The sequence below is a fragment of the Phlebotomus argentipes genome, unplaced genomic scaffold (genome assembly GCF_947086385.1).
Source record: "Phlebotomus argentipes unplaced genomic scaffold, Phlebotomus argentipes genome assembly contig_6, whole genome shotgun sequence".
Lineage (NCBI taxonomy): Eukaryota > Metazoa > Arthropoda > Insecta > Diptera > Psychodidae > Phlebotomus > Phlebotomus argentipes.
The window spans coordinates 260,217-285,592 of NW_026776145.1; the positions used below are offsets into that span (position 1 = coordinate 260,217).

Below are 25,376 nucleotides of genomic sequence, written 5' to 3' on the forward strand. Positions count from 1 at the left end.
CTGAAATGCAAGAAATTGCCATCGCCGATACTGACGTGGATGCCGAATGCTAATGTGGCCGTATCGGTTTTCTTAGGCACTGGACTTGAGCAAGCTCGCTGCCTCGGTGGCTCGGGTGCGATTTAGCTATGGTGAGTTTCACTTGGCTCGCACTCTCACAGCCGAAGTGGCGAGGTTTACAGTCAGTTGCTTGCCGGCGCTCGAATGGAAAGGAGGTTGCCTTTCAGTTTTGCTCTTTCTGTGTGGCCTCAGCGTGATTTTAGCCCCACTCGAGTGCTTGTAAAATCTCACGGAGTGCGCATTTTTGCACACTAAACACTGTGGAATTTATTAAACAAATACCCCAGCAGTGTTTGATTGGGACGTGTGCGAATGGCCTAATGCTGGATAAATGCATTTCTTGTGCGCCGCCAGTCCCTCCGCATGGTGATGTAGTGAAAAGTCCGTAGCTCGTCAAATAATCTACATGTGTATGGATCGCTTCGGCCACCACGATAAAACGCGGACTTTCATGACAATTTTATCTCCGGACGATCGATTGATCTCAGTGTACATCCAAGAGCTGAAGCATCATCGTGATCTGTCGATGGTCTAAAGTGAAACTTTTACGTTCATTGAATGCCACAGAGAGATGTGTTGGTTAAATCTGTGTTTCATATCATAAATATTAACATTTAGTGTTTGGCTCTTGTGACTTGTTTCAACGTCTTTCACACAAAAAATCGAAACCACACAGCCTCGTGTGTGCTTTTCCTGGCATCAACAATCGCCAAGACGGACGAGAGCAACAGCGTAATTATGAAAATAATCGATCATGGATCGATGCTAGTGCATATTTTGGTGAAAAGTTCAATAATAGTGAAGTCACATTGGAAGTAAAGTTGTGGAGAGAGGATATTTTTGATCATTAACATCAGAGCCACATAAATAGCGCTGTAAACTTTCTTGAGGTAAGAAGGAAACCGGTTTTTCTCGGATATATATATGTGTATTCAATTTAGTGTCATTTTGAAGAGATTTTTACGTTGCTTTGTTGCACATCGAAATGCATTTCACTTCACTACTGCATCTAAGCTGATGTGGAATTTCTAAAGGAATTTAGTGGTGGCACAAATTTCCCATTACGAATTCAGAGATTTGTAATTTTTTTCGGCATGGTAATTTTTAGGGTTCTTACATCGACTAAAGATTATATAGTGAGCCGTGTGCATAAGCAGTGTAAAATTAATAAAATTATACATTGCACTATCTAAAAATACCTTATATTCTGTTATTTCTAATTAAAAAAAATTATTGAAATATTTTCAATGGCAAAATATTTATAAAGAAAATAATTGGAAAGAAACTGGGCGCAATATACACTTATCATTATCACTACATCTCCCTTGATAGCTGAAAATTGCCAGTTAGTACGTCTCCAGCAATGCGCATAAGAGAATTCAATCTACCTGCAGAGTCATCAAAAAGACATTTTCTAATGGATCTCTTTCTCTTTTTAGATTATTTTTTCCAACAACTTCTATAACATAACATGGTCAAAGAAAAAAGAAATTCAAACATATGTTTAGCAAGTAAAAAAGATATGAAATTGAAATGACGGTAATTAGTGTATACCACTCTCGAGATAGTGCCATGAAAAATTTCTCGAGATGTTGCATAAATATTAGTATTATATATACATATTTACAAATGAAGCTGGGATACTTTCATTTCTCTTTAACCCATCTCAAAACCCAGAATCACACATTCAAGAGTATCAATCGTGAGACCGCGGGAGCACTAGAATGAGCGACTGAGCCAAAAACCAAAGTGGAAAGAAATGCAGTAATAGAATAGCACACACACTTAAAGGCCTTCATCAGACGAAGCCATGTTCACTTTTCATTGGGTTTATTGTGCAACTCCCAGACTACAATTGCAAGCCTCCCAATAACATCTGAGTGGGCTTTTTCGTCAGATACAGTCGTGCCACGATAATCAAACGTATTATTCTTTTCAGTCTGCCCTTTTATACCCCTGATCAGGTCCACTTCATATCTCGCTTTTCCGCTCACTCTCTATTTCTTTGAATTCACCAACAAAAGGCATGAAAATAAACCATCATTGATGATTAACAATTAGTTCTAAATAGACCTACGGACTCAAACTCAATAACAAGACCTATAATGTTCTTTCTGCGATGATTCATGATTTCATCTTGATCTTTTTTCTTCTTATTTTCTTTCATCATATGGAAATTATGTGAAATAACCAAGTGGCACTAAAAATTTTCTTTAAGGATCATAAACTCCAACTTTTGATACTTTAATTTGCAATTAGTGGGCACTAATTAAAATTATTTCTATCCAAATATAAGATTATATGGAGGTAATAAAGTTAGAATTTCTCACTCCTCACATCTTCTATAGTCTTGATAAAGACAAATTCGTCATGTTTATTTTTATCTCTTAATAAAAACCCTATTTTTGCTGAGTAAAAGGCTGAATAAATTTAATTAATGATATCCCTAAGTACATGTTCGCACAGAAAAAAATAATTTTTCTTTTCATTCATAATACTTAGAACATGTGTAAGAAATATTTTCGAAATTTTAATTGAATTTATTTACAACCTTTATTGAAATCATATCAAAAATTCAAAATCTTCAATTTTTATTCTGTTCCCTTTGCTATATTGATTATGTATTAAGTCAAGAAATATATTATATGTAATGTTCTTTTCAAATTCAGAAGCTACAATAATTTTCGCTCTCTATCTCTTGTTGCGTTTGCATACCTCTTCACTCTGCGGTGCAATTTGTGTTCATCTGACTCTTATTTCAGACAATTCTAAGTGGCCTAGTGATATACATAATAAATTATTATACTGCCTTGCTCACCACAATTTTCATGAGTGATAGTTGTAGATAACTCATAATCACTCTGTGATGACACTCTCTTCACTTATCTAACAATATCAGACATATTCATATTTACATAAATGAACGATAACGTCCACGAGCTCTCTTTCAATGTCAAGAGGAATATCCGTTCGTTCCTGGATCATATCTCGCTTTTTCTATATTGTAGTGTTGAAAATCTAAATTTCAGGAATGTCATCAATACACAAAAATAGCAATTGAGAACAATGAAATTGAATAGAAAATCAGAAATGTCTGTCTAGGTGAAAAAAGGAGGAAAAGCTGAGTGTTTGATGCATTTAATATTATCGATGACATATGTAATGAATGTTCAACTGGAAAAATTCGTAACAAAATTTTTTTTATAATGTTTTATTTATATGGTGGCTTCTCACTGTAATGAATGACTTGATTGGGTATTTTTATCACGGTGATTGATAGATGTCAGAGACTATAAACGTGATTGTCTGACGACAAGATATCGCGACAAATATATCGATCTATTGCTCAAAATATAGCATTAGTCATATAAGTATTAATTGTGGTGTTTGTCTTCTATAAATGTTGATGTGACTATACAGCATTTTGCGAATATTATCCATGTTTCTTCTTTAGAAAAATGTCACAATGAAATGAGAATTTCATGGTCAGGTAATCAAATAGAATCTCTTTTTCAATGTCACACTATAAATTTTGCCACCAACCCTCTAACGACAAGAGAGAAGAGTACAGGAATACTCAAGGAGCGATTCATTCTGGTGGGCTGCCAACTGAATAGGGTGTGTTTGGGTTTGGTATAAATTTTCATGGCAGGGACAAGTCGAGTCAAACACAAATCATGAAAAAATTTGGGTTCAAATTGAAAAATGGTTCGTTCTCAGGGTGTTATGTTCTCTCATTTAATTCTCATCTCGGCTATAAATCGTTCGAAAATAATCTGTTAAACGAGAGTTATCTGTGTGTGTATTTACAGTAAGCACATATTTCAGATATTGAAAACAGTTTAATCGTCGTGTCATGCGAAGAAGGGACCTGAGGATGCAGGCAAAATACCATCGAATTTCTTTACCAAATACACACGCTTCTCTGTATATAGCAGTGCATTTGTATGGCCAAAGTACATAAGATGCTCAATGGAGAAAAGAAGAGGGATCAAGAGGGCTTTTTGTGCGTCCAATATAATCGTTTCTGTGGAATTCAAATGCCGATAACTACAGAACTGAAAGGAGGCGAACAAAAAATGTATTCGACGCTAAAAGAAAGAAATAAAATAATAGTGTGTTTTTGGTGAGGTTACATGCCCCTACAGATGTGGTGAACAGCATAGAGGCTACCACTCTGGAAGAGAAGTCATTGAGAACAAACATTTAGCGCTACCAAGTGCTTGATTGACATTTCGAGTTGGAAATTTAAAATCAAATCCAGACGACGACAGAGCTCTGATAAACTCCTCAAACTGCTTTCATTTTGCAATTTAACATTCGATTTATGAACTGTAAGTCGCCTCGCGCTTTGACTGTATGTTTTTTTCGTGGCTCCAGAGTTCCTCAACTTGGCAAGTCTCTTGATCTCTTTGGTTTTGAACCCATGAAAATGATTCAGCACCAAACACGATCACTCTGAAAGGCAGCGACTGGCGACCTCGAAGGTAGACCACTGGTTGCCATTGCCAAGTGAGTTCCTCGAAAAATCCCTCTCACAAGTCAACAGCAAATAAAACAATTTAGAAGGCTCTATCCGTTCCATGCACAAAAATGTTCATAAACCCGATTGGAAAAGGGGATTTGTTCTACTACTAATAACAGCCCCTTAACAGAGCGACGATTATGAACGTCAGAATCGATGGAATTCTAACTGAGATGCTCTGCAGTCACGAGAGCACTTTGTGTTTGGATTTCTCTGTATGTAAAAGTTTATTATTACAACTTTTAATGTCTATGGATATACTTTTTATTCATCTCTCAATTTCCCAGAGAATTATCTAAGAATTGCTAAACAATGTGTATACACATCCAAACACACATAGAGTCAATTCATTGTGCCATGTACTAAGATAATAAAGTCTGTGATCATCTGTTTACTCCATTGTTGATGATCGCTTTTCCCTCTCGCGTCGTGATTCTCGAAAAAATTATAAAGAAATGATGCTGAAAAGAAGAAAAAATATTCAAGGGATTTACCTCATACTTACAGTTACAGATAAAAGTATAGTTCCGAGATAGGACAAGATTTTAGATTCTCCTCTGTTTGCAATTTTACTTTGTGGGCACAGGGATACACATTTTGCTAGTCAGTGTGTAGAATTGAAACAATAGATAACCTCACATACATCAAAATAGTGAGATTGAGAACATTTCTTGTCGTGATTAATGATCTTCTGTGAAACAAGATGATACTCAGATCTGACAAATGATCAAGTACAGAGGAATTTTTTTTTACAGATTTTGAGCACAAATGATGCGCTAGAAATTAATGAATAATGTACAACTTTTTTGCTATATGTAGTCAGTTTATAACAGAGGTGTGGAAGAAGTGATCCACATTAGAGATCAATTTAGGGGAATCTTGAGTCAAAAAATCACCGTGACTTAGTCCATTTAGATGGAAATAATTCCCGATTTTACGGATACCGGGACCAACAATCGCGTTTTTCTCCTTTACACATCGCCTCTCTATACCACTGATAATTAATCCTTTTTATAAAATTTCCGTATGCGAATGGCATAATGAGTTGAATTTAACGACGAGACGACTTTGAAGGCTTCTCAAGCGAGAAGGAAATTTTTGGCTGAAGAATATCGTTCCGTCACTATAATTAAATTAAATTTATGGTCAGCTCGAAAGAACTTCAGGCAATAAAAAACTTTCGTTTTTTATCCCTTTCAATTTGAAACCATTGAAAATGTGAGCATAAGCGCAAAAAACCCAAGAGAAGGATTTTCTACATTTTTTCTCCATGTCGTTTTTTTGACCACCAACTCCATCCATAAAGTGGTTAATGAATATAAAGTACAGAGGCTGTCAGTCAATTGTCTGATCATCCACAGATATGAGCAGAAGAATAGAACATTCTCAGTCTCACCATTCACACGTGTAGGGTCCCATAGAGATGATGAAGGTTGAAATCATTTTCACCAGACTCATGTTTTCCTTGTCAATTAAAGTGGGTAATAACAAAACCGTTTTAACACCATTTCTACTGTCACACTTCTTGAGGTTGATGGATAAAGAAACTATTAAATATTACTCCTAAAAAATTTTGAAACCTCATGTGATGTATAGAGAACATTAAACAGAAGATTCAGGTGTTCTTTAAGTCATGCTTGCATGCGAATGTGATAGTTTTTGGCATTGTGTTTAGTCATTCGAATTGAAATTATTTGTCTCCCTGGCTTAACCTCAATGTAGGATGGGATTTAATTTATGGTGGCAGAGAATTTTTTTACCTAATGGAACCACCATGACTAATCGATTCGAGAGAAATTCACTCCCCAAGCCACACACCACAGGAAAGATTGGTAAAGCATGTCGACTGAGTCAGCCTCACGGATTTCGCCTGCAGGAATTTTTGGTGGGACTGAGAAAATCCAGATTGTCATGCGTAAAACTGTAAATTTCTTTTGAAACTGTATTTGCTATCGGCCTCTTCAATCACTTTGTTGCGCTCCAGGTTGAAACCAAATCATCCAGACCACGAACGAAGTGCAGCAAAAAATCACCCAGCACGAGATTCACCATTGCGAATAATGAAGCAGCCACTTATGCGAAAGTATTACACATTCTACTAATATGAAAAGTACACACACGGGATTATTAATTATGGGGATTAATTCGTGCTGCCACATGAACCCATTGAAGTTGAATTGTTGAGAAACATTCTTGACCTTTACATAACAATTATTTCAACCATTGGCTGAATCTTCATCTCATCGTTTCCCATGGTGCTCAAAGGCGACGCAAGGTGATGAAAAAAGTATTTCTCTCGTTTTCATATCCAAACTGACCGAATTTATCCTCTCCCGTCTGTCTGTATATAGGTACAAATGTTATATTGTAATTAACCACATAAAACATATATATGTGATCACTTAATGAACTTTCAAGAAATGTTTTACTCCGACACGAAAAATAGGAACACTGCGTATACAAATGAGCAAAAAATTACCACGAAATTCTCAATGCTTCACCTTTTGTATGTACTCACAGAGTGACGTGTTACACCATTTGTTTGCATATAAAAGAAGCAGCGAAAAAAAAATTAGAAACAGCGAGTACCCTGAGCAGAGGTTTGATGTATTTTTTTTTACCGAATCGGCCATATCCTATGGGATTCTAAGATAAGCAAACTGCTGTAAAATCATCTACGTTTGTACGAATATTCAGAGATTATATTACGTGGAACTCAGTGTTATTTACATATCTTCCTTCATTAGCAGACATGGCAATTTTACGACCATCTCGCTAGCAGACGCACATATTGACGTCGGACTGAGTAAAAGTGGAGAGCAATAAATGTGATAATTCGCATAGCGGTGAATGTCACAATTAGATTTTATATTGCTCGGGATGATTAATACATTTGACCCCATTTCTGGGGTCCTCTTGGCCATTTATGGGGGTGACACGGTATTTCAAGAGGCACAACTGAATGATTAAGATAAGATGTAAATTTCGTGTCGAGAGTATAGTTCAGAGAGTTGGTCAACAGTTCTTTCACCGACCGCGGAGGTTCTTGAACTGGGCAATCTCAAGGTGTGATATTTGTTCACCGTACCTGAGAAATGGCGGTAATTTAGCAAGACGACACTGTGATTATTAACTTAAGATTTACCTGATCTCATGCAATACATGCCTGCCACTGGCAACCAGAACTTTATAGTCCCCCGCCAGGAGAACACGGCACTTCACAATCTTGAAGGGGCTCTCGATATTGAATCCCATATACAATTGAGCAGAATTTTGGTTAAAAATTGAGCCTCAGGTTCTATCTTTAAAATTTGTGGTCGATTTAAAACTGTACATGGATTAAAGCTATCCAATCTGACATCAGTGATGCGTAATTTAGCGTGAATATGAATTTTTATGGAAATAACCAAAACTGTCCTCTCGCATAAATTCGTATTTAATTTTGTTGTGACCCAAAATTTATGATTTGATTGGAATGCTTTCACAGTAGGGACCACTTTTTCGCCAGAAAAATAACTCGACTAAATTCAGCGATGTGAATAAGGTCATTGTATCTTTTCTAACATTCCGATCTGATTAGAGCATATTTTTTGAACTTAAGAACGAACAAAACGTCTATCATGAGGTAAAATGCCAAATAGCATCTACAGTATGTATTAAAATCTATGTTGTACCTAATCTCTAGGACTGGATGTACCATGGATGATATACCCCTCGCAACTACTGTTACTAGAAGGTGGTGATTTGTTGAGCGGATGAGAAAATACAATTACGATGGAGGTTTTGTGAGTGCGACATAAGGGAAAAGGTACAGCCGTATGTCTTACCATCTCGACACTGACCAAGATGGTATGGCAAGTTAAGAGGATTTGTTTCGGTTGAACCACCGCTTTTAGCGACAGCAGCCTCTTTAGAGGCTAATGAAAGATATACGGTTGTCTTGTCGAAAGAGAGAAATGGACAATGGTTTAAGATTGCGAACTAGACCTTTGTGCACACACAAATCCATCCATCCACAGCCAGTCCTACAATTAACATACGTCAATTGCTTCCATCTTCGATCGGCCATCATAGGCTAAGTAATTGAATTCCTTTCTGTAGAAAAAGCCACTAGGAAAACACAAACCATGGACAAGAAACAAAAGGCATTCTATAAATTGCTTCTTAAATTCTATCAATGTCCAAATGAGCGTAATTATACGTGCAATTTCTGACAGAGTCACGCATACACTGTCTTCAAGTGTTAATGTGCACTGGAGAGAGTTTTAAGGCACTTGAGAGAAACATTCCGCATTTTTTACATTGTATTCAACACATATCCACATGGCTTGTGGTATGTTTTCTTAGAGAACAATAATTGCCATAAAGATAGTGTCTCTGGAAATATTTCTTAAGATATTGTGAAGGTATAAAAAGTACGTTTAATTCGAGGTGTAACTCCACTCAAGCCTTCGCTACAGAATTATAAATCCGATTTAGCAACTGTGTTGGTAGATTAAATGCGGCGCCAATGGAGCAATTCATCTATCACCGATACAGTCTTACATCATGAAACATGCTAGATAAATTTAAAATTAAACGCCCTCCTCGAATTTCATGACCGTCATGTTAGGAATTTGATTAGGAATATATGTGAATTTTGTCACTACTGCAAATCATTATAAATAGTGTTAATTCAGTTCTCTTCATCGAATAATTATGAAAAAGAGTGATATGCCTGGCACGTATTCTGTCAAATCAATATTTTCAAACTAGAAATGAACATTGTATATCGAAATGCTACTAATTGCTGTGAATTATTTGTAAAGTTCATCTTGTAAAAACTTCGTGGTAATTTAATAATTTTCTTAATTTTTGAATACCTTGTGAGACTCTCTTTCGTAACATAACTAATATATGGCTACCGTGACTGGTCAACTTCCAAATCTACGATTGGAATACACAAATTAATGAATAAGCACCAATCATTTTCACTTCAATTAAGGGTTCCATCTAAGGAGAAATCTTGGGAAAAACTTATTTTCCAAGAGTTAATTCAAAATTTAAAAATTGCAAGATAAACATACTCTCTACTAAATAAAAATGGCGTTGTAAAAATTTATCTTAATACTTACATTGTGAAACTTAGAAAATATTCTGAAATTGATCAGAAGGATTTCAACACCTTATCGTTTAAGGTATGAAATGTGCAATTATTCATGTTCGTCAACAAAAACTGTGACTTTTGCGGCCTTCTTTACAGCTTCGCACCATGCAATTCCTAAAACAGTCGCACTTTCCTTCCACTCAAACTCGAAAGTCTCGCTCTAAGTTGGAAAGTGTCGATGATCGATTTGTTTTGCCGCGAATCTCTCAAATGAAGTGCCGATCATCTTCGATACATCACGAAATCGATTAGAGGGACATAAATTGTGTGAATTACCATAAAACGGAAGTGTTTTTTTCTGTTTTATAAGATGTTTCTTATGGTGTGCAAATCAACATATAAGTTGTGTAATATTTTTCCGCCACGGCACGGCATTTCGTCAGCAAAGTCACAATAACCGACTAAGCTTCCAAAAGCGCAACTCTTAATTCGATGGATGTTCTAATGGTATTTTAATTACAATTAAAATAACACATTCATTTCAATTTGAAGACAACCTTCGTCTTCGTTTTTGCCATCATGAGCAACCTGTTTGTCACAAGGACGACTTTTTCTTCTACAAATTGTATGTTTTCTTTTAAATCACATTTATTTTCTCTCTCGTGTGTATTTTATTTCATAAAGACACAATAATAGAAGCATTTTGCGCAATTTTTAAATTAATAATTTGTTTGTAGGTGTGCACAATGTTGAAGACAGACAAATGTTTAATTTTTGGGAGCAAAATTTGGACACGTTTCGAATGATGTGAAAATATGTAGTTATATTGTGTGTAAATTTTTCACAATTTTCAACCATTTTTCATAGGCACTAAACATCAAGGGGTATGGTAGTAAAAATGAAGAATGTAGCAAAGTTCCCACATATTTTATATCCTATATTATTAGATGACGCGCGTTGGAAGATACAGACGAAAAAAGAACCTTTTAAATGTTGTTCATTGCTGTTTATATGCATACATAATTTTCTTGACTTGATCTTGAACCGAAGATGATGAGAACATACCTGAATGTGATCAATCGGAAATGAATGGAAGTAGTAATTTTTTTTCTATTTCACCTTACATGATCATCTTACTATAAATAGCATTATTTTTGCATACAGTGGCTTGTAAGTTGATTGTGGTGGGGCTTGTACCATAAAGTTTGCCCAGCGAAAAGCGATTATGAAGATCATACATTTGCTGCTACCATCGTATGTATAGCAATGCTTCAATAGCTCGAACGTTACTATAGTTGCCTCAGAAATTTGCACAGCTACAATTGCGTTTTTCAATAAAATACAAATTACCATTATGTTAGAATACATTTTAGCTTGCTTGTGTTCATATTATTAACCCATAAATGGTAAGTTAAGGTTACAATCTCTGCGGCGCAACTTTCTGATTTACAACTGTATCATCTCAGCTCGCTTACGGTAAAATGCTACAAGAACTCTTCTCATCTCCGTGGACGTATTCACAGCCACGTATTGAATGAATAAACTCGTTCTATTTCCGTCAAAAATGTCAATTTGAATTTACGCACCAAACGCAATTAAGTCAATTAATCAGATGCACAGTTAGCTTTCGAAAGGTTGATGATTTGTAACGAGGTGGAAGAACACCTTTTACCCTAACGGTCTTCACGCGCTGCAACATCCTACGACATGTCCAATTGACACAAACTCTCAGTGCACTTGTCGGTCAATCTGGGCCACATATTAATACCACCGAAAGTGGCAAGGTGAAACAACTCTCTGACGTGAAATGCGCAAAACTTTTAGTGTTCTTCTTGCCCTCTTGATTATATACTGTCAGAACCTTGCAAGGTGGCCACTTTGGATAGAATTGCACCAGCGCATCATATCCAAATGAAAGTTTATTTATAAACTCTGGAGAGTGAGAGAAAAAAAAGAATCCAAGAAACTGTGATTATAAATAATGCATAATGTATACATACAGAATAAAAACTAAAAAAGCAATGGAGACATAAACATTCAATGAATAAACATGAGAAGGGAAGTTGAAAGACGTATGAATTTACACCCTGATGGAAAGAACATGCCTGCAGGGGTTAAAACGTCTCACCAGACGGACAAATAAAATTGTTTTATCGATCATCGCCCTTCGCACGCACCACAATCCACAAAATCAACTCTATTTTAAACTGCGGCAGATAATCGTGGGGTGTCTTCTGTTTTTAATTGAATATTTTCATGCCTCTACAAAGTCAAGTAAACATCGTGTTAAGGTTGTCCCTCAGGTTTTCTGACAGGGGAATAAAGAAATACAATGAGAGTCTCAAGATTGTTGGAAATGTTCAAGAACTGTATGGGATTCTCATAAATTTCCGGTAGAATACAATAAAAAGAAACTTGAAAAACATAAACTAATTAAAATTAAATGCTTTTTATGCAATTTTTTTTCCAAAGAATGCTTTTAAAATCTTTCAAATATTATAGAAGAGATAATATCAATTTTAAAATGTTATAATCTAACCTGTGTTAGTTACGTATATTAAAATTGTAGAATCAACTAATATAACGATAAGTACAAACAAATTTAAGAAAGAATAGATAAGGTCTTATTCAAATATTAAAAATCCTATCAGTCAACATGTGAAAATGCCCAAAGATGACAGCAATATTTTCACGATATTCGACTCACGCCTCATTACATGCGCATTTTCTATCTATCTCTTATACTGCTATTAACACACTTGGTAGATAAAAGAAAACAATGTTGATGGGTATTTTTAGTGAGAGGAAGAAATATATGTATATTATATATTCGTGTATTTCTGACATAACTGGGGGAAGACACTCCGATGAGATTTCTTCAATTGGACCGCATTCCAATGTCTCATAATCCACGCACTACAACCATATCATCTTTCCATTGTCAAATGGGATGGCATAGCCGCCGAAAGATGCCAATAAACGACAGGAAGTGCAATAAACTCTCTGATCTCCACCAATTTCACTGCAATTACGTTTATTTATGATGGCATGTCACGGTGCCCGGAGGGAGAAATATTGTAAGATAAAAACAAGGTTTCTGCAAAGCAATTTTGCGCCATAGTGTTGAAGTAATTTTCTTTTTGGCAGAAATCAGCATTTGAAATTCTACGAGTAATTAAAAATATATTCAGAAAATCGAGATGGAATTTTCTAAAGTCGTTTTACACCTACTCTGGAATTCATAGTTTATTTTAGAACTATTCTTTCCATATGAATATTTATATGTGAAGGCTGCCTCTTAAATTTTTGTTATACAGTTTTCTCAAGGGGTTTTAATTAACAATCTCATATGAAGTGCGTGTGAGCGCAGAGCGTTTGACGCGATGAGCTATAGATATTATCTTAGAGAAGGTCTAAAAAAGTTATCCTGTGATATAAGAAGATAGTCACTATGGAGAAAATTGCATGTCATTTTTTATTTGTTCTTTTTGTGTTTGTGAGAAATATTCTTAGATATCATATGCGTAATCTATGAAATCTATGCTTTTGTTTGGTTAGTTACATCATCCTTGTCAATACTACAATATTCAAAATTATTTTTGCCCGGCTTTGCTCTGCAACATAAAATACTCATCAGTGAAATTTGAGCGGAAATACATATGTTAGAATTCATTTATCACTGCATTTCCTCACCTCAATGCATTGACTGTGGAATGAGTTCTGCAACGAGGTATACATTTTTGCCAATGTAGTCTGTAGAGATACTATGTCGTAAATTTTATTTATAATATATTATGTAGCATATAATTAGCTGAGGAAGCAACACTGTAGCTCCTCAGCGCCGAGCATACTCAAATACTTTTTGACTCTTTATATGCCAGTGCTGCATTTGGATTATGAATTAGTGTTGTCTGGACTGTCGCGCAGTGAAGGTACACTTGAAGGTGAGACAAGGCGAATAGGTGTACAGAAATTCATATACGTGATGTTAAGCATTAATTTTATAAGTTGTCGCTTTGAGAGTGAAAAATATGTTGAGGATTTTACATAGCTCATATGTTGAGACAGCAGTGCATTGCGACGTTGCGTATCATAATTTAGACGCCGATAGCGATTAAAATTGCTCATCAGTACGCCAATTCCACAGAGTTCTTCTTTTCTCCGCACTATGTGAAGCCTCTTTTTGCACCCGCTGAGAAAATCAATGGATATTTTTCCAAGTCGCGCCACACTGTACAGCCATTTAGCATCCGTAACATTATGCTGATACACCTTTTGCTTACGAGAATTTCCATTTTAAATTTATGCAGATATGCCTCTCTCTGAGCATATTTTCTACACCGCCGGTCGCTCACTATCGCGTATAGAAAATTTTCGATGTATTATCCGAGGATAGATAGTGTACTCTAAGCCATGTTCATCCACTTAACATAATGACCTTCTCTGTGCATACACGATTGGGCATACATATCTTGTGTATGTTTCTAAGAGTTGTGATGCTCGTTAATTCAAAACCTACCATTGATTAGAATTGCTAATATCGCACCGATTTTCACAAAATTTTTTAAAAGATTTCAGTAAATATTAATTAACTGAGGATGAGTTTACAGTGTTAAAAATTAATGGTCATCACGGAAAATATTTTATTATAGAATATTCCACATTGCAATATTGATGGATGAAATCTAGCAAAGGACGAGGTATATAAACGCAAAAGTAAATAAGTTGATTTGCACAAAAGTAAGAGTAAATATAAAATGTGGATTCTCAGCAATTCTCATTGTTTCATCACCTCTTAGCGCCTTTTGCACGTATTCTCGCAAAGCAAGCATGCTTGAGGTATTTAGCATCGGAGTCACGTTGGTTTATTCCCAATGGAATGACAAACGCTATTTGCTTATCAATTACTTAACGTCTCTGTCAATTTTGCAGCCAAAACCAAGACAAGAAAATATTTAATTTATTGGCAATAAATCAAGGTTAATCCCTGTGCACGGAAAATTGTACAAATAGCGCTTCAGAATGGCCTCGAATCGTGTTAAGTGAACACCTCAGAGTCAATTGTTCAAGAAAGCTGCATCGTGGTAAATTATTGTTGGTATCAAGTGGAGGGAGAAAGAATGGAACCAAGGAAAATATAATACTTAATTACCTCTTTAGTGTTTTTAATAATTCCATTAATTGTTAATGATGCAATTGATTGCACTATCGGATGGGAGTAATCCGCAAATGAATATGGGAACCTTCATCAATTAATAGACTCTCATGGCAAGAAACAACGCGATTTATATAAGCCCTGTGAGAAATTACTGAAGTAAAGAATAAAATGTGAAGATGTTTTTCAATATAATATTTGTGAATTGCTGCATCTCCATCTGCTGTACTCTTATCCAATGATGCCGCCAATGATGAAAAAAGTTTTAAATTTATGGATTTTTCATTGAATAATCCTCAATTTTGCAACGTGGGAGACTTCTTCTTTGCGCCACATGTCACTTTCTGGCACTATCTCAATCCATCCCAAATTGCTTATGAGATAGCTCTCGCCCCTCCATATCTCTGTAATGCCAGCAAAACTGAGAATTATCATATACAGCATATATATGTATATGAGCAATTGAAATAAAATGAGTAATAGGTTCATATTTCGCGAATTTTCCATACACATTCTACCAGAGCTGAAATTTCTCTTTTCATTATTTATTTGGAGAGAGAATATCATTTCATTTAATTTTTGCTATGCACGCAAAACAGCTAATCTCCATCTTGATCTCCATAATTAATAATTATTGTAAATTTTTGATTAGATCTCAATCAATTGATGCCCCACTAAACTAAAGTGGAGCGAAAATGATCATTGCACCTCGCGCACTTGTTAGATTTGTTAGCGTGAAACTTTTCAGCAAAATATCTCAGTTAATGGTTTTTGCAAGTTTCTCAATGTTCTTGTTTATGATAATTTACCTATTTGTTTTAAATAATGTAAACGTAACACATTTTATAATACAGACGACAGAAGAATTGATTTAAAAAAAAAATAAGTTGCGTATTTCAATGTCAAGAATCAAAACTGCACTCATTGAATAACATTTTAAAACAGCTTTTGATTTGGGAGAGTTTTTCGATAGAGTAAGCAAAGGGTGTATATTTCAATTTGTTAGGTAGTTTCAATAGTTTCCATTTGTGTCATAGCCATATTTTAAATTAACTCTATATTTAGAAAATGTGTACATGTACAATATGCATACAGTACGACTTTTGACTATATCGTTGACCATTTAAATTTTATTTCAAAGGTCAAGATGTACCAATTAATTAAATATAACACAAACTATTTCGAAATAAATCGTGTCTGCAATGTTTTACGACAAGACTATATATGTATAATTTTCAGTCAGAAGTAGTGAAATTCATCTGCAATAATCTATTTTACTGTCGTCGTTACCAATAACACATAAGCAAAAAATTATTATTCCTCACTTGAAAGTTTCAACCGGTTTTCACATATGTTTGAAGTGGGTTGGTGAATGTAAATTTCTGCAATTATTCTCTTTCATTTGCAAGATATATTTTTTATTTATGATTTGCAAATGTGTACATAATTTAAACCATCACAATTTCCTTTGGATCCTTCCGATCCACAACAATCCCCATATATATTGCCGAACAGGGTTGGAATAAGGGGCAAAGGTTTCATTTTACCGCACGATTTTACTGTGGTCGTGATTGATAATGATACCGAAGAGAAGCTCCGTTCATTGGAATTCGAACAAACGCTTGTTCTTTTACCATTCGTGCATAAATACAGATGAAACAAGTTTTCCATCGATTCGCAAGAGAAAATCCACTCATCCATGCTTCAGCAGCCTCAAGATCAGTCCACAATACAGTCAATTGATCATAAATTCCGCCCTGGTCAATGTTGTGCTATTGGCAGAGAGATGACAAGCACCCAAAGTCAAATTAATATGCTCTATCTTGTATTCTACTAGAATGCACGCATTTTTTTTGGTATATAGCTCCTCAATTTGTCTATATTCCACCATCATAATACACTGCATTATTCCTAATTTTTCCATTCCTTTTGCAAAAGGATACGATCAATCACATCGTATAACTTAAGGTACAAGAGAAAATTATTTAACTATTAAAACCATATGAACTGGATTTACGTGTGCTTTGAGATCTGCTGCCTTGAACTTCATCATTATGCCATCAAAAGGCTATTAGACTGCGTGATCTGATTTCCTGATAGATACAATAAACAGTAAAATCATTAAGGAAATCATAACAATTCACATTTCTATGATTGCAAACGAAGAGGTCTGTAAAAGTACAGTTTGAAAATCACTGTTCTTATGCGTGCGTGAAATGTGTAATCTGGACTCTGGACAGTAAATTGTGTAAAAATTCCGTGCCTATATCTCCAAAAGGAATTCTTCTTCTGTTTCTACAACTGTGACGATTTTGTCAAGATTAAGGTGTAAACATTATCCTAAATTTTCTCGCAAGGTCGACGAGATGCAAATCTTTTGCCAAATAGTGAAATTTTTTATCTCTCTGCCTCGGCCAATTTACATATGAATCACTCATCACATTCGTCTCATCAACCACTCTTCCGTGGAACTTTCCCTTTCGAATGTAAGGCGGAAAAGAAGAAGTCACGAGAAAATGACGATGTTACACTTTTCACGCGGGAATGAGATGATCACATTTGTACACATTGTTGACCACGTTCACAAAGCATTCAGACAATTATGTGGCTTGAATGGGGCCTCCAGAAATCAGAAAGAATGGCCTAAAGAAAGTATCAACAATGCATGCCGTATAACTTGGAAACTTACTAGTCATGCATCAGTGACTCGTATTAGATAGTATTCTAAAAATTAGCTGATGGTTTATCAATTTTAACAATCTCTCAAGACATGTTGGAGTAATTGTTTTGCACCAATAATGTGCCACTTGATAAATGGCTTGAAAGCCATTCCTCCAACAACCATCACTATTACATAACCCACCCGCAGACTGATTTTATATCACAGGTTTCTCAGTGGAAACTTTCGCATTTCACGTGGTGAACTCCTCTTCTCACTGTCAGAAATAACATCGCGAGCGCTTAACAATAAAAGAGGGAATGCTCCAACCCGTTTAATAATATAAATTGCTTTCTTCAAGCCTTGTGTGCGGATTCGCTCAGCAACAAACACCAAAATTTTGTTTGTATGCTAATGCCGTTTTGCTTTAATCACGGAAGGGGAATGAAAAATTATTTAATCATTCACTTTCCTCCTTTCCTTTGACACCACCTCACCTCACGGGTGTACTCCCGCCCTTTCGATAAAATGACTATGGGTAGAAAAATCTGTCTGCCTTCGTATGATAAATCTTTCTCGTGTAATGAGACAAGCTATGTAATGTGTCATTCTCGAAAGAATTAACTTCAATCTCGAGGAATGGCTCAAATATGACAGCCGTACAATTTGGTATAAATATGGACTCTCTACTGTGAGAGTATTATGTGTATGTGGAAATTTTGGATGTGCGGTGGACAGGTAATCAGTAGGGGGCTACATTTGAGATGGTAAGAAATAACTAGGAAGTCGATCAGGATTATTTGCAAAAATCAATAAGGGAAATTACTTGTGAATATTCTTCGATTGATCTTGTGAATAAACTTAAATTTTAAATACCTACATTCTAGAATCCATTTTAATTTTCATACGCAGATTCACGATAATTATATACTTGTGTTGTCCAAGTACATCAGACGTGACAACACGTCTATGTATGTACTTCAGAGTTCCAAAGAAATGTCGTTTTTCAGAACTCTTCTGAGCGAAATATTTTTCATTAGTGACTGTGGGACTCTCAGTGGAAGTGCCACAAGTTGCGAACATTAATATAATGACTTTTATGACATAATTTCCGCATATTGTGTATGAAATGATTTATTCGCCATGCACGACACTGAAAATTGTCATTCCGCAGACGTACATACATATATATTCATATGAAGACATTTACCTCAGTATAAGTAATCATCATGGCTTGTAAAGGTGAGCCTTAAGCGCCAGCAACACAACGACCAAGAGTGTGCCAGCTGACCTTGTTACAGATTTTGATTTGGTTTTCTCGGTTTTTATTACATCGTGAGGCGGTAGGTGAGAAAAACGTGCAAGAACGCGGTCCAGCATTGAGAAGTCTGGTAGCCGTAAAATATTTCATGATGCTACTGAAATCTGCCAATTAATCATAACAATATATGGAAGGAAGAGTGAGATTATTAGAGCAAATTCACGACCCATGTTCTTCACTTTCGCTCTTCAGCCACCCTATTATTCTTGGTTAACTGTTAAGCGAGAAATGCAAGCCATGCTTTTAAAAATAATTTATAACAAAACAGTGAAATCATTTGTATCGCTTTCAAATATACTTTCTACAAATTATAATTTGACTTATATCTTTTGGTGTCTTTGGCGTACTTGTAAGAAATTTTATGCACTATAGGGACATTCAAAAAAAGGCAAACATATTAATGTATGTTTGAAACAAATTTAAAAATGTGTGTCAAAAAAAAATTCAATAACTTGAAAATTAAAGCCTATTTTCAAATAGAAAATTCAAGTAAAATCTGTACTTACAATTCATTTAAGTATATTCATTTCATAAATCATAGATTTATCCAATTGTACTTGCTTGAAGGAAAATCCACTCGTTGTTTAGCATAAACTGAAGCAAATATACATCAAAATAAATACAGCAACACACATACAGAATTATAAACTTTAATTTTGCATTCTTTACTGTCACTTTTCTTTTCAAAGGAGAATGTTGAAATTTCATGACATGAATTTATTTTATGGGTGTGCTTGTATTACAAGAATGCGTCGGTGGGTTTCGAATTGTCTCCCCGACAAAAATGAATCACAATATCGTACTCTTCCATCCCATTCAACAGAGGAGCAATTACTTGAGAGAAATTCGCATCTAAATTGAAGCTCAATTGTATAATGTCTTGTTTTACGCTTTTTCATTCGTCTCTTCAAAGGTCATCCATGATGAATTTAACATTATTGCATTTCACCACTGAGGCAGGGGATTCTTATTGAATAAATTGTGAAACCTGTTCGTTCGGTGTCGACAAAATGATTACAATACACAATAAAATGCGGAAAAGATCTCTGACCTATACGATATGCTCAGGTAAATTCGCCTGCTAACGGGCGTTGCGAAAAAATGAGCAGCGAATTTTGTGAATCATGCAGTTAGTACCTCTTTTTGTATCCGATGGATTTTTATATGACATTGACACAAAATCACACTTAAGGCTTTTTAATTGACTGAATTTAAATGTATATTCATGATTATTTAATTTTAAGGCTCAAATCAGCAGAATGACTCAATCACGACTCTGTGCTATTATCATTACTATAAATTTTGATGTCATCAGTAATCTAAAGATTCGTTAAGATACTATTATGTTTATTACAAATGGAGTATTAAGAATGAAGTGAAAAGTATTTTGTTGTTTTCCTCAGTTTCTGTGCATTTAATTTTACGACTTCAGACAAGAGGTCAACTTATTATTAATTCAGTATCAAGATGCATTTTGTGCATAAAATTTTAAGCTCTTTAAACATTAGAAAGACAATAGCACACAGTAGGTGATAAACTTAGGTACTGTTGCTAACTCTTAGAGTTATTACACAAACATGGAAGCAAAAATTGTAGTATTCTAATAAACTTATTTTTGTTCTTCTGTTTACATTTAAATATTGTTGCTATTCGCATATACAGTTGCAGATCATAAAGTCGTCATATGCATATCACGATAACCGTGAAAATGTGGATTTCAATTCTAAAAGTTTAGACTTTTCGCAGTCATTAACAAGCCTTTTACTTGGTATTACACATTTCACCTCAGTGTTACGACTATCACATTTGATTGGAATTAAAATTCTCTTTTACCATTGAACATTAATTCTGGCAAAAAAGTGAGAGTTTTCCATTTGATCTACACGAAAAAGTGATCTTTCACTTTATCTTCTGTGAATTTCTCCTCACTGACGAAAAACAAACTTTACTGCAAATCAATTAACATGGGTCAATTTCTGGCTCTCTCTCTTCCAGAACACATCACGAGATCACCTCGACGACACATGTTTGAGAAAGATGAATAAGGTTTGGAGCTCTCGGATGATCATGAAATTTCTCTTTGCACTGGGAGTATGGTCTTTTCTACTGCTGGGTCTCCTCAAGCTGCATAGCAATCGCGTAATCCTTGAAGAGGATATTCAGTCGGGCATCAACAATGGGCGGCTCCTACTACAAAAGGACGGACGCTACCAGGAAGCAACATCAACGACCACGGAAAAGTTTCTCCCACTTGATGTTTTGATTGACAATCGTACGAGTGAGTGTCAAAATTTATCAATTATATTCTTTGAGAGGTGAAAATTAAGTTTTTGCAATTCAAATGACACTCTAATAGAACAATAGTAGATCGTGCAAGGTTAATATTTCAGCTATATGGCAAAACTCATTTGAGGAAGTTTAAAGTAAGCTAATTAACGTTATGCTGAGAAAATTCAATTTCATGGCAATATTAGCATACAGTATCTAGAGAGGAATCAATCTGACGCCAAATAATATTCTGCACATTCTTTACAGAATTGGATGACGATCAACTGATACGCGACGTGGAATCTCGGTTGCCATCTCTGCCGATAGCGTACTGGAGCAAGCATAAAAATTTCTCACAGCAGAAATCATCCACTTGCGCCAAGTACCCATCAATCTTTGATCTGGAATTTAACAACATTTACTGGCAGACTCTGCACACAAGCAATGGTACATTCCAGTTATACGGAGCGTACTATGATATCCGGAAAAAATCCAGGATAGGACCTGCTGTTAGAATACTAGGCATGATCGATCGGATTGAGCCTAAAGTGAAGACATATTGCCAGTTCTGGTTTGACGGCCAAAAGGAACCCTTCATAGTCAAAACATTCGAATACAAGTACGTGTGGTACAACAAATGGGGCAACTACAAACAGGGCATCTACCAGCCTTACTTGATCGCGTGTCAAATTCCTAAAGCCTTTCATGGTATTAAGCCTGCCTCGGTGTCTGTTGTGGAGAATGAATGCGATACAGCGTCAAATAATCTAAGAGTGCTACACAATCACCCATTGGATGGGAAGAAGAAGAACTTCGCAGTTTGCGTTAAAGGCCTAGACTTCCTTTACGATGACCTTTCTGTACGTTTAGTTGAGTGGATTGAACTTCTCAATATCTTAGGAGCAGACAAAATCTACTTTTACAACCTCCAAGTGCATCCCAATATCTCAAAGGTGCTGGACTACTATGAGGCTGAGGGAAAAGTTCACGTTACTCCGCTCACGTTGCCTGGAGGACAGCCCAATGTCCCAGGATTCCAGCACCTCTATCTTACGAAAAAGACCAACCATAAGCGTCAGAACGAACTCATTCCTTACAATGATTGTTTGTATAAGAACATGTACATGTACAAGTTCATCACACTCCTAGATATTGATGAGGTGATTATGCCTAAGGGTGAACTCAATAATTGGGCAGAACTCATGGATACAGTACTGCCCAAGTCGCTGAAACAGCGCAAAGAGGGCTACCACAGCTACAACATGAGGAATGTTTACTTCCTCGACGGTTACCAACACGATCATGGATGGAACAAGGACATTCCTAAATTTATGCACATGCTGCAACATGTTCATCGTGCACAAAACTACACGAAACCCAATCAGTACGTCAAGTGCTTCCACGATCCCGAGTCCGTTCTCAGCTTGCACAACCACTTTCCACTTTCCTGTCTCGGCGGTGCTTGCAAGTCCTTTCCCGTGGACACGGCAGATGGCCACCTACAACACTACCGAGCAGATTGTGTCAAGAGTCTTAAGAAAAGCTGTGATGAGTATAAGGAGCACCAAGTTCGCGATACTACCATCTGGAAATACAAGGAAGAACTCGTGCAGCGCTCAATGCGAACCCTCGAGAAGCTGGGCTTCTTCCGAAATCCACCCACTGGCCGGGGATCACGCGACCTGGAGCGGTGATCATGATTTCAGTCAAATTTCCTAAATCAATTTGCACACCAAGCGAAAGAGCTGATGATGATTATGATATGAATAGAAATAATTGTGATAGTAGAACAGAAAGGGTGAACCTTGTATACTTATAAAGAAAAGATGCAAACAATCCTTATAAATGTAATAAATTTTGTAGAGGCGGAACTATCAAAACATGTATTGTGAGGTTTTTGCTCAATACGATTATTAATCATCGTATTGTTGAGGACAGTCAAAAGAAAGTCAAATAGATATTTGCTGAGTTATAGAAAAAGAGAGAACGACTTAAAAATGTGTGTTGTGTGCCTTCATGAGACATAATCATTCACAAAAAGAAGAAAAAAAACACAGATGTTTTTTGAAAATGTGTGACACAGTGTTTGGCTAGACACTATTGAAAATATAATAAAAAAGCATTGTTTGAAAAGGAATTATACAAAAAAGTAACCGTGATTTAAAATATTAGATAATTAGTAGGTAGTTGTTGTATGTTATATGGAAAGACTGAACCGTTGTTTAAAGGGAAAAAATATAAATGAAAGAAGGGGAAAAGACGTAGAAAAATTGATCAATTATTTATTATTCAATTGCAAAATACTGTTCAAACACACAAAAGTGCTGTATAAAATTATTTTCCTTCCTATTACATCGTAAATGTGTGTAAATAAGTTGAAAATAAAGAAAATCATAACATTAGAATACAACAAATGAGAAAAGAGTCAAATGAAAACTGAATCAATTAAATGTTAAGTTAATTTATCCAATTTTCTGTCAAGAGTCATTTAAATCTAATCCTATATTATATTTGATATTTAAATTCAGCAAAATACTTGTTTTTCTTTACCCCTTTACACCTACGATCTACAATATGTGTGTATAATATAAGTTAAAATCATGAAATGGCAGTTGATTGCGTTGAAAATATATAGATCTGAATTTGGGCGCATAAGGCTCATAATTAGGAAATCCACAATTATATTTAGCGTAGAGTTGTCTCTATTCCACAAGAAAGATTGAGAAAAGGGAGGGGCTTTCAATTGCATTTGATGTCTGATGTGGCTAAAGAGCCCAATTGACATTTCATGATTTTACTTATGGAGTGTGCAATCATTAATCACGAAGATGGTACTTTCTCATACGCTCACTTCGACACCACCCGTTGAAATTCAATTGAATTATGCCTTTTGTATGGCATTTTGGGGAATAGCGGAAGCTGCAAAGATGCCACGACAGAGAAGATCATCGATATATTGTGAGTATATAGTCAGAAGAAAGGCGACATATATAAAAGAAATTGCTAAATTGCAATGACCCATGAGACCACAACGCAGAATAGATTGACTTTTGGTTTAGAGTAAATGAGTCGACCTTTTGACGCGAAGAAGACACTATTCCGTGTGCAAAAAAAACCCATCTGTACATTCACACATCTACGATCGAGGCACATGGTAAAGGAGGCGTGAGCAAAATGCCAGTAATGAATTTGCTGTATTTATTAGAAAGTCATGAAGGAACCAATCTGATTGCGTCGACGGATTCTCTCAGAGAAACAACTCTTGAAGCACCTCGTAGATATGTAAATATACATAAATCTCTGAAATTTTTGTGTAAATTGGAAAATCATGCTGTACGATCTCACTGGGTTTATGCGCTGACGACAGTGACGAAATTTTACATGCATTTTGTCGTCTCGTCTGTCGTTAAAGGCACGCGAAAATAATAATTGTGAAGCTATTTTAGATTCAAGTAAAATTTGCGCATGGTTTCAAAGAAATTTTTGAAAGTAACATTTTCTTGTCCATTGATTTTCAATTTGAAAGTTAACGCGGAATTTTCCCTAAATTTATTTTTTTTAAGATACTCTCACTTTTGATGTAATAATGAATTGTATATTAACTTAAATTAAATTAATGCTTGGAAAAAAAACCATTGAAATGTTTTCATCTTCTATTTCTAATAGTGAGTGCATATAATAAAAACAGAGTTTCTGTATTGTTTGAAATTCGAAAAATTCTTTTTGTAGATAATTTATGACTTTTTACATTATTCTATAAATTAAACAAGGGGTGAAAGGCTGTATCATCCATAATGCCGAATTTTTGAGTACGAGTGGAATAACACGGCTTTCAAGAGAGACACAATGTAGCTACATTATCTATCTTCAGTTTCGTTCTACTGAAAAAATTAGCTTTATTAAATTTTAATGAAATTGTTGACTACTTTACGAACCTGTACAATGTTGAAACAACCGAATCACATTCTTGAGAAAACATTCCCGACGTAATTTCAGATAATTTCCACGCTACGAAGAATCTGGCTTTCATCAAATTTTGTGTCAATTCCTCTCAACAAACTGTACAACACCAAATTAGACGTTTTGCTACAAAGTCACTTCGTTTTAGAAGACATTCAACTCTCTGCTTTTAGTCAACTGGCAGTAGTGGAGAATGGAACCAATGGAGGCGATCAAAATGAATGTTCTGCGCTATGGTATGCATTTCGATAAAACACGAAATGTAATGAAAATTGTTCGATTTGTGGTGCCGCACCTCTTTCAGCACACAATTTCTCTAGTCACACTCCCCTTCTCGCGGAC

At 35.6% G+C, this 25,376-nt stretch overlaps 2 protein-coding genes across 3 annotated transcripts in view; one reads left to right on the forward strand and one right to left on the reverse strand.

Moving 5' to 3' along the window:
• Positions 1 to 25,376, reverse strand: part of LOC132255611 (relaxin receptor 2) — a 53,605-nt gene that overhangs the window by 12,088 nt on the left and 16,141 nt on the right. The gene's annotated exons all lie outside the window — the stretch shown is intronic.
• Positions 194 to 23,611, forward strand: LOC132255627 (uncharacterized). 2 transcript variants are annotated; one of them, XM_059751733.1, is made up of 3 exons: positions 194 to 950; positions 20,802 to 21,084; positions 21,342 to 23,611. In XM_059751733.1, exons 2-3 carry the CDS (start codon positions 20,844 to 20,846, stop codon positions 22,766 to 22,768), a joined length of 1,668 nt encoding a protein of 555 aa, XP_059607716.1. In that variant the 5' UTR covers positions 194 to 950; positions 20,802 to 20,843; the 3' UTR covers positions 22,769 to 23,611. The 2 variants fall into 2 exon arrangements, with proteins under 2 accessions (XP_059607716.1, XP_059607724.1); XM_059751741.1 differs by lacking the exon at positions 194 to 950 and adding an exon at positions 13,563 to 13,615.

Excerpts from the sequence above, each read along its gene's own strand:
- LOC132255627 (XM_059751733.1), top strand. The coding sequence starts at position 20,844 with ATGAATAAGGTTTGGAGCTCTCGGATGATCATGAAATTTCTCTTTGCA. Across the intron at positions 21,085-21,341 it reads TTTGATTGACAATCGTACGA|AATTGGATGACGATCAACTG; the intron begins GTGAGTGTCAAA and ends CATTCTTTACAG.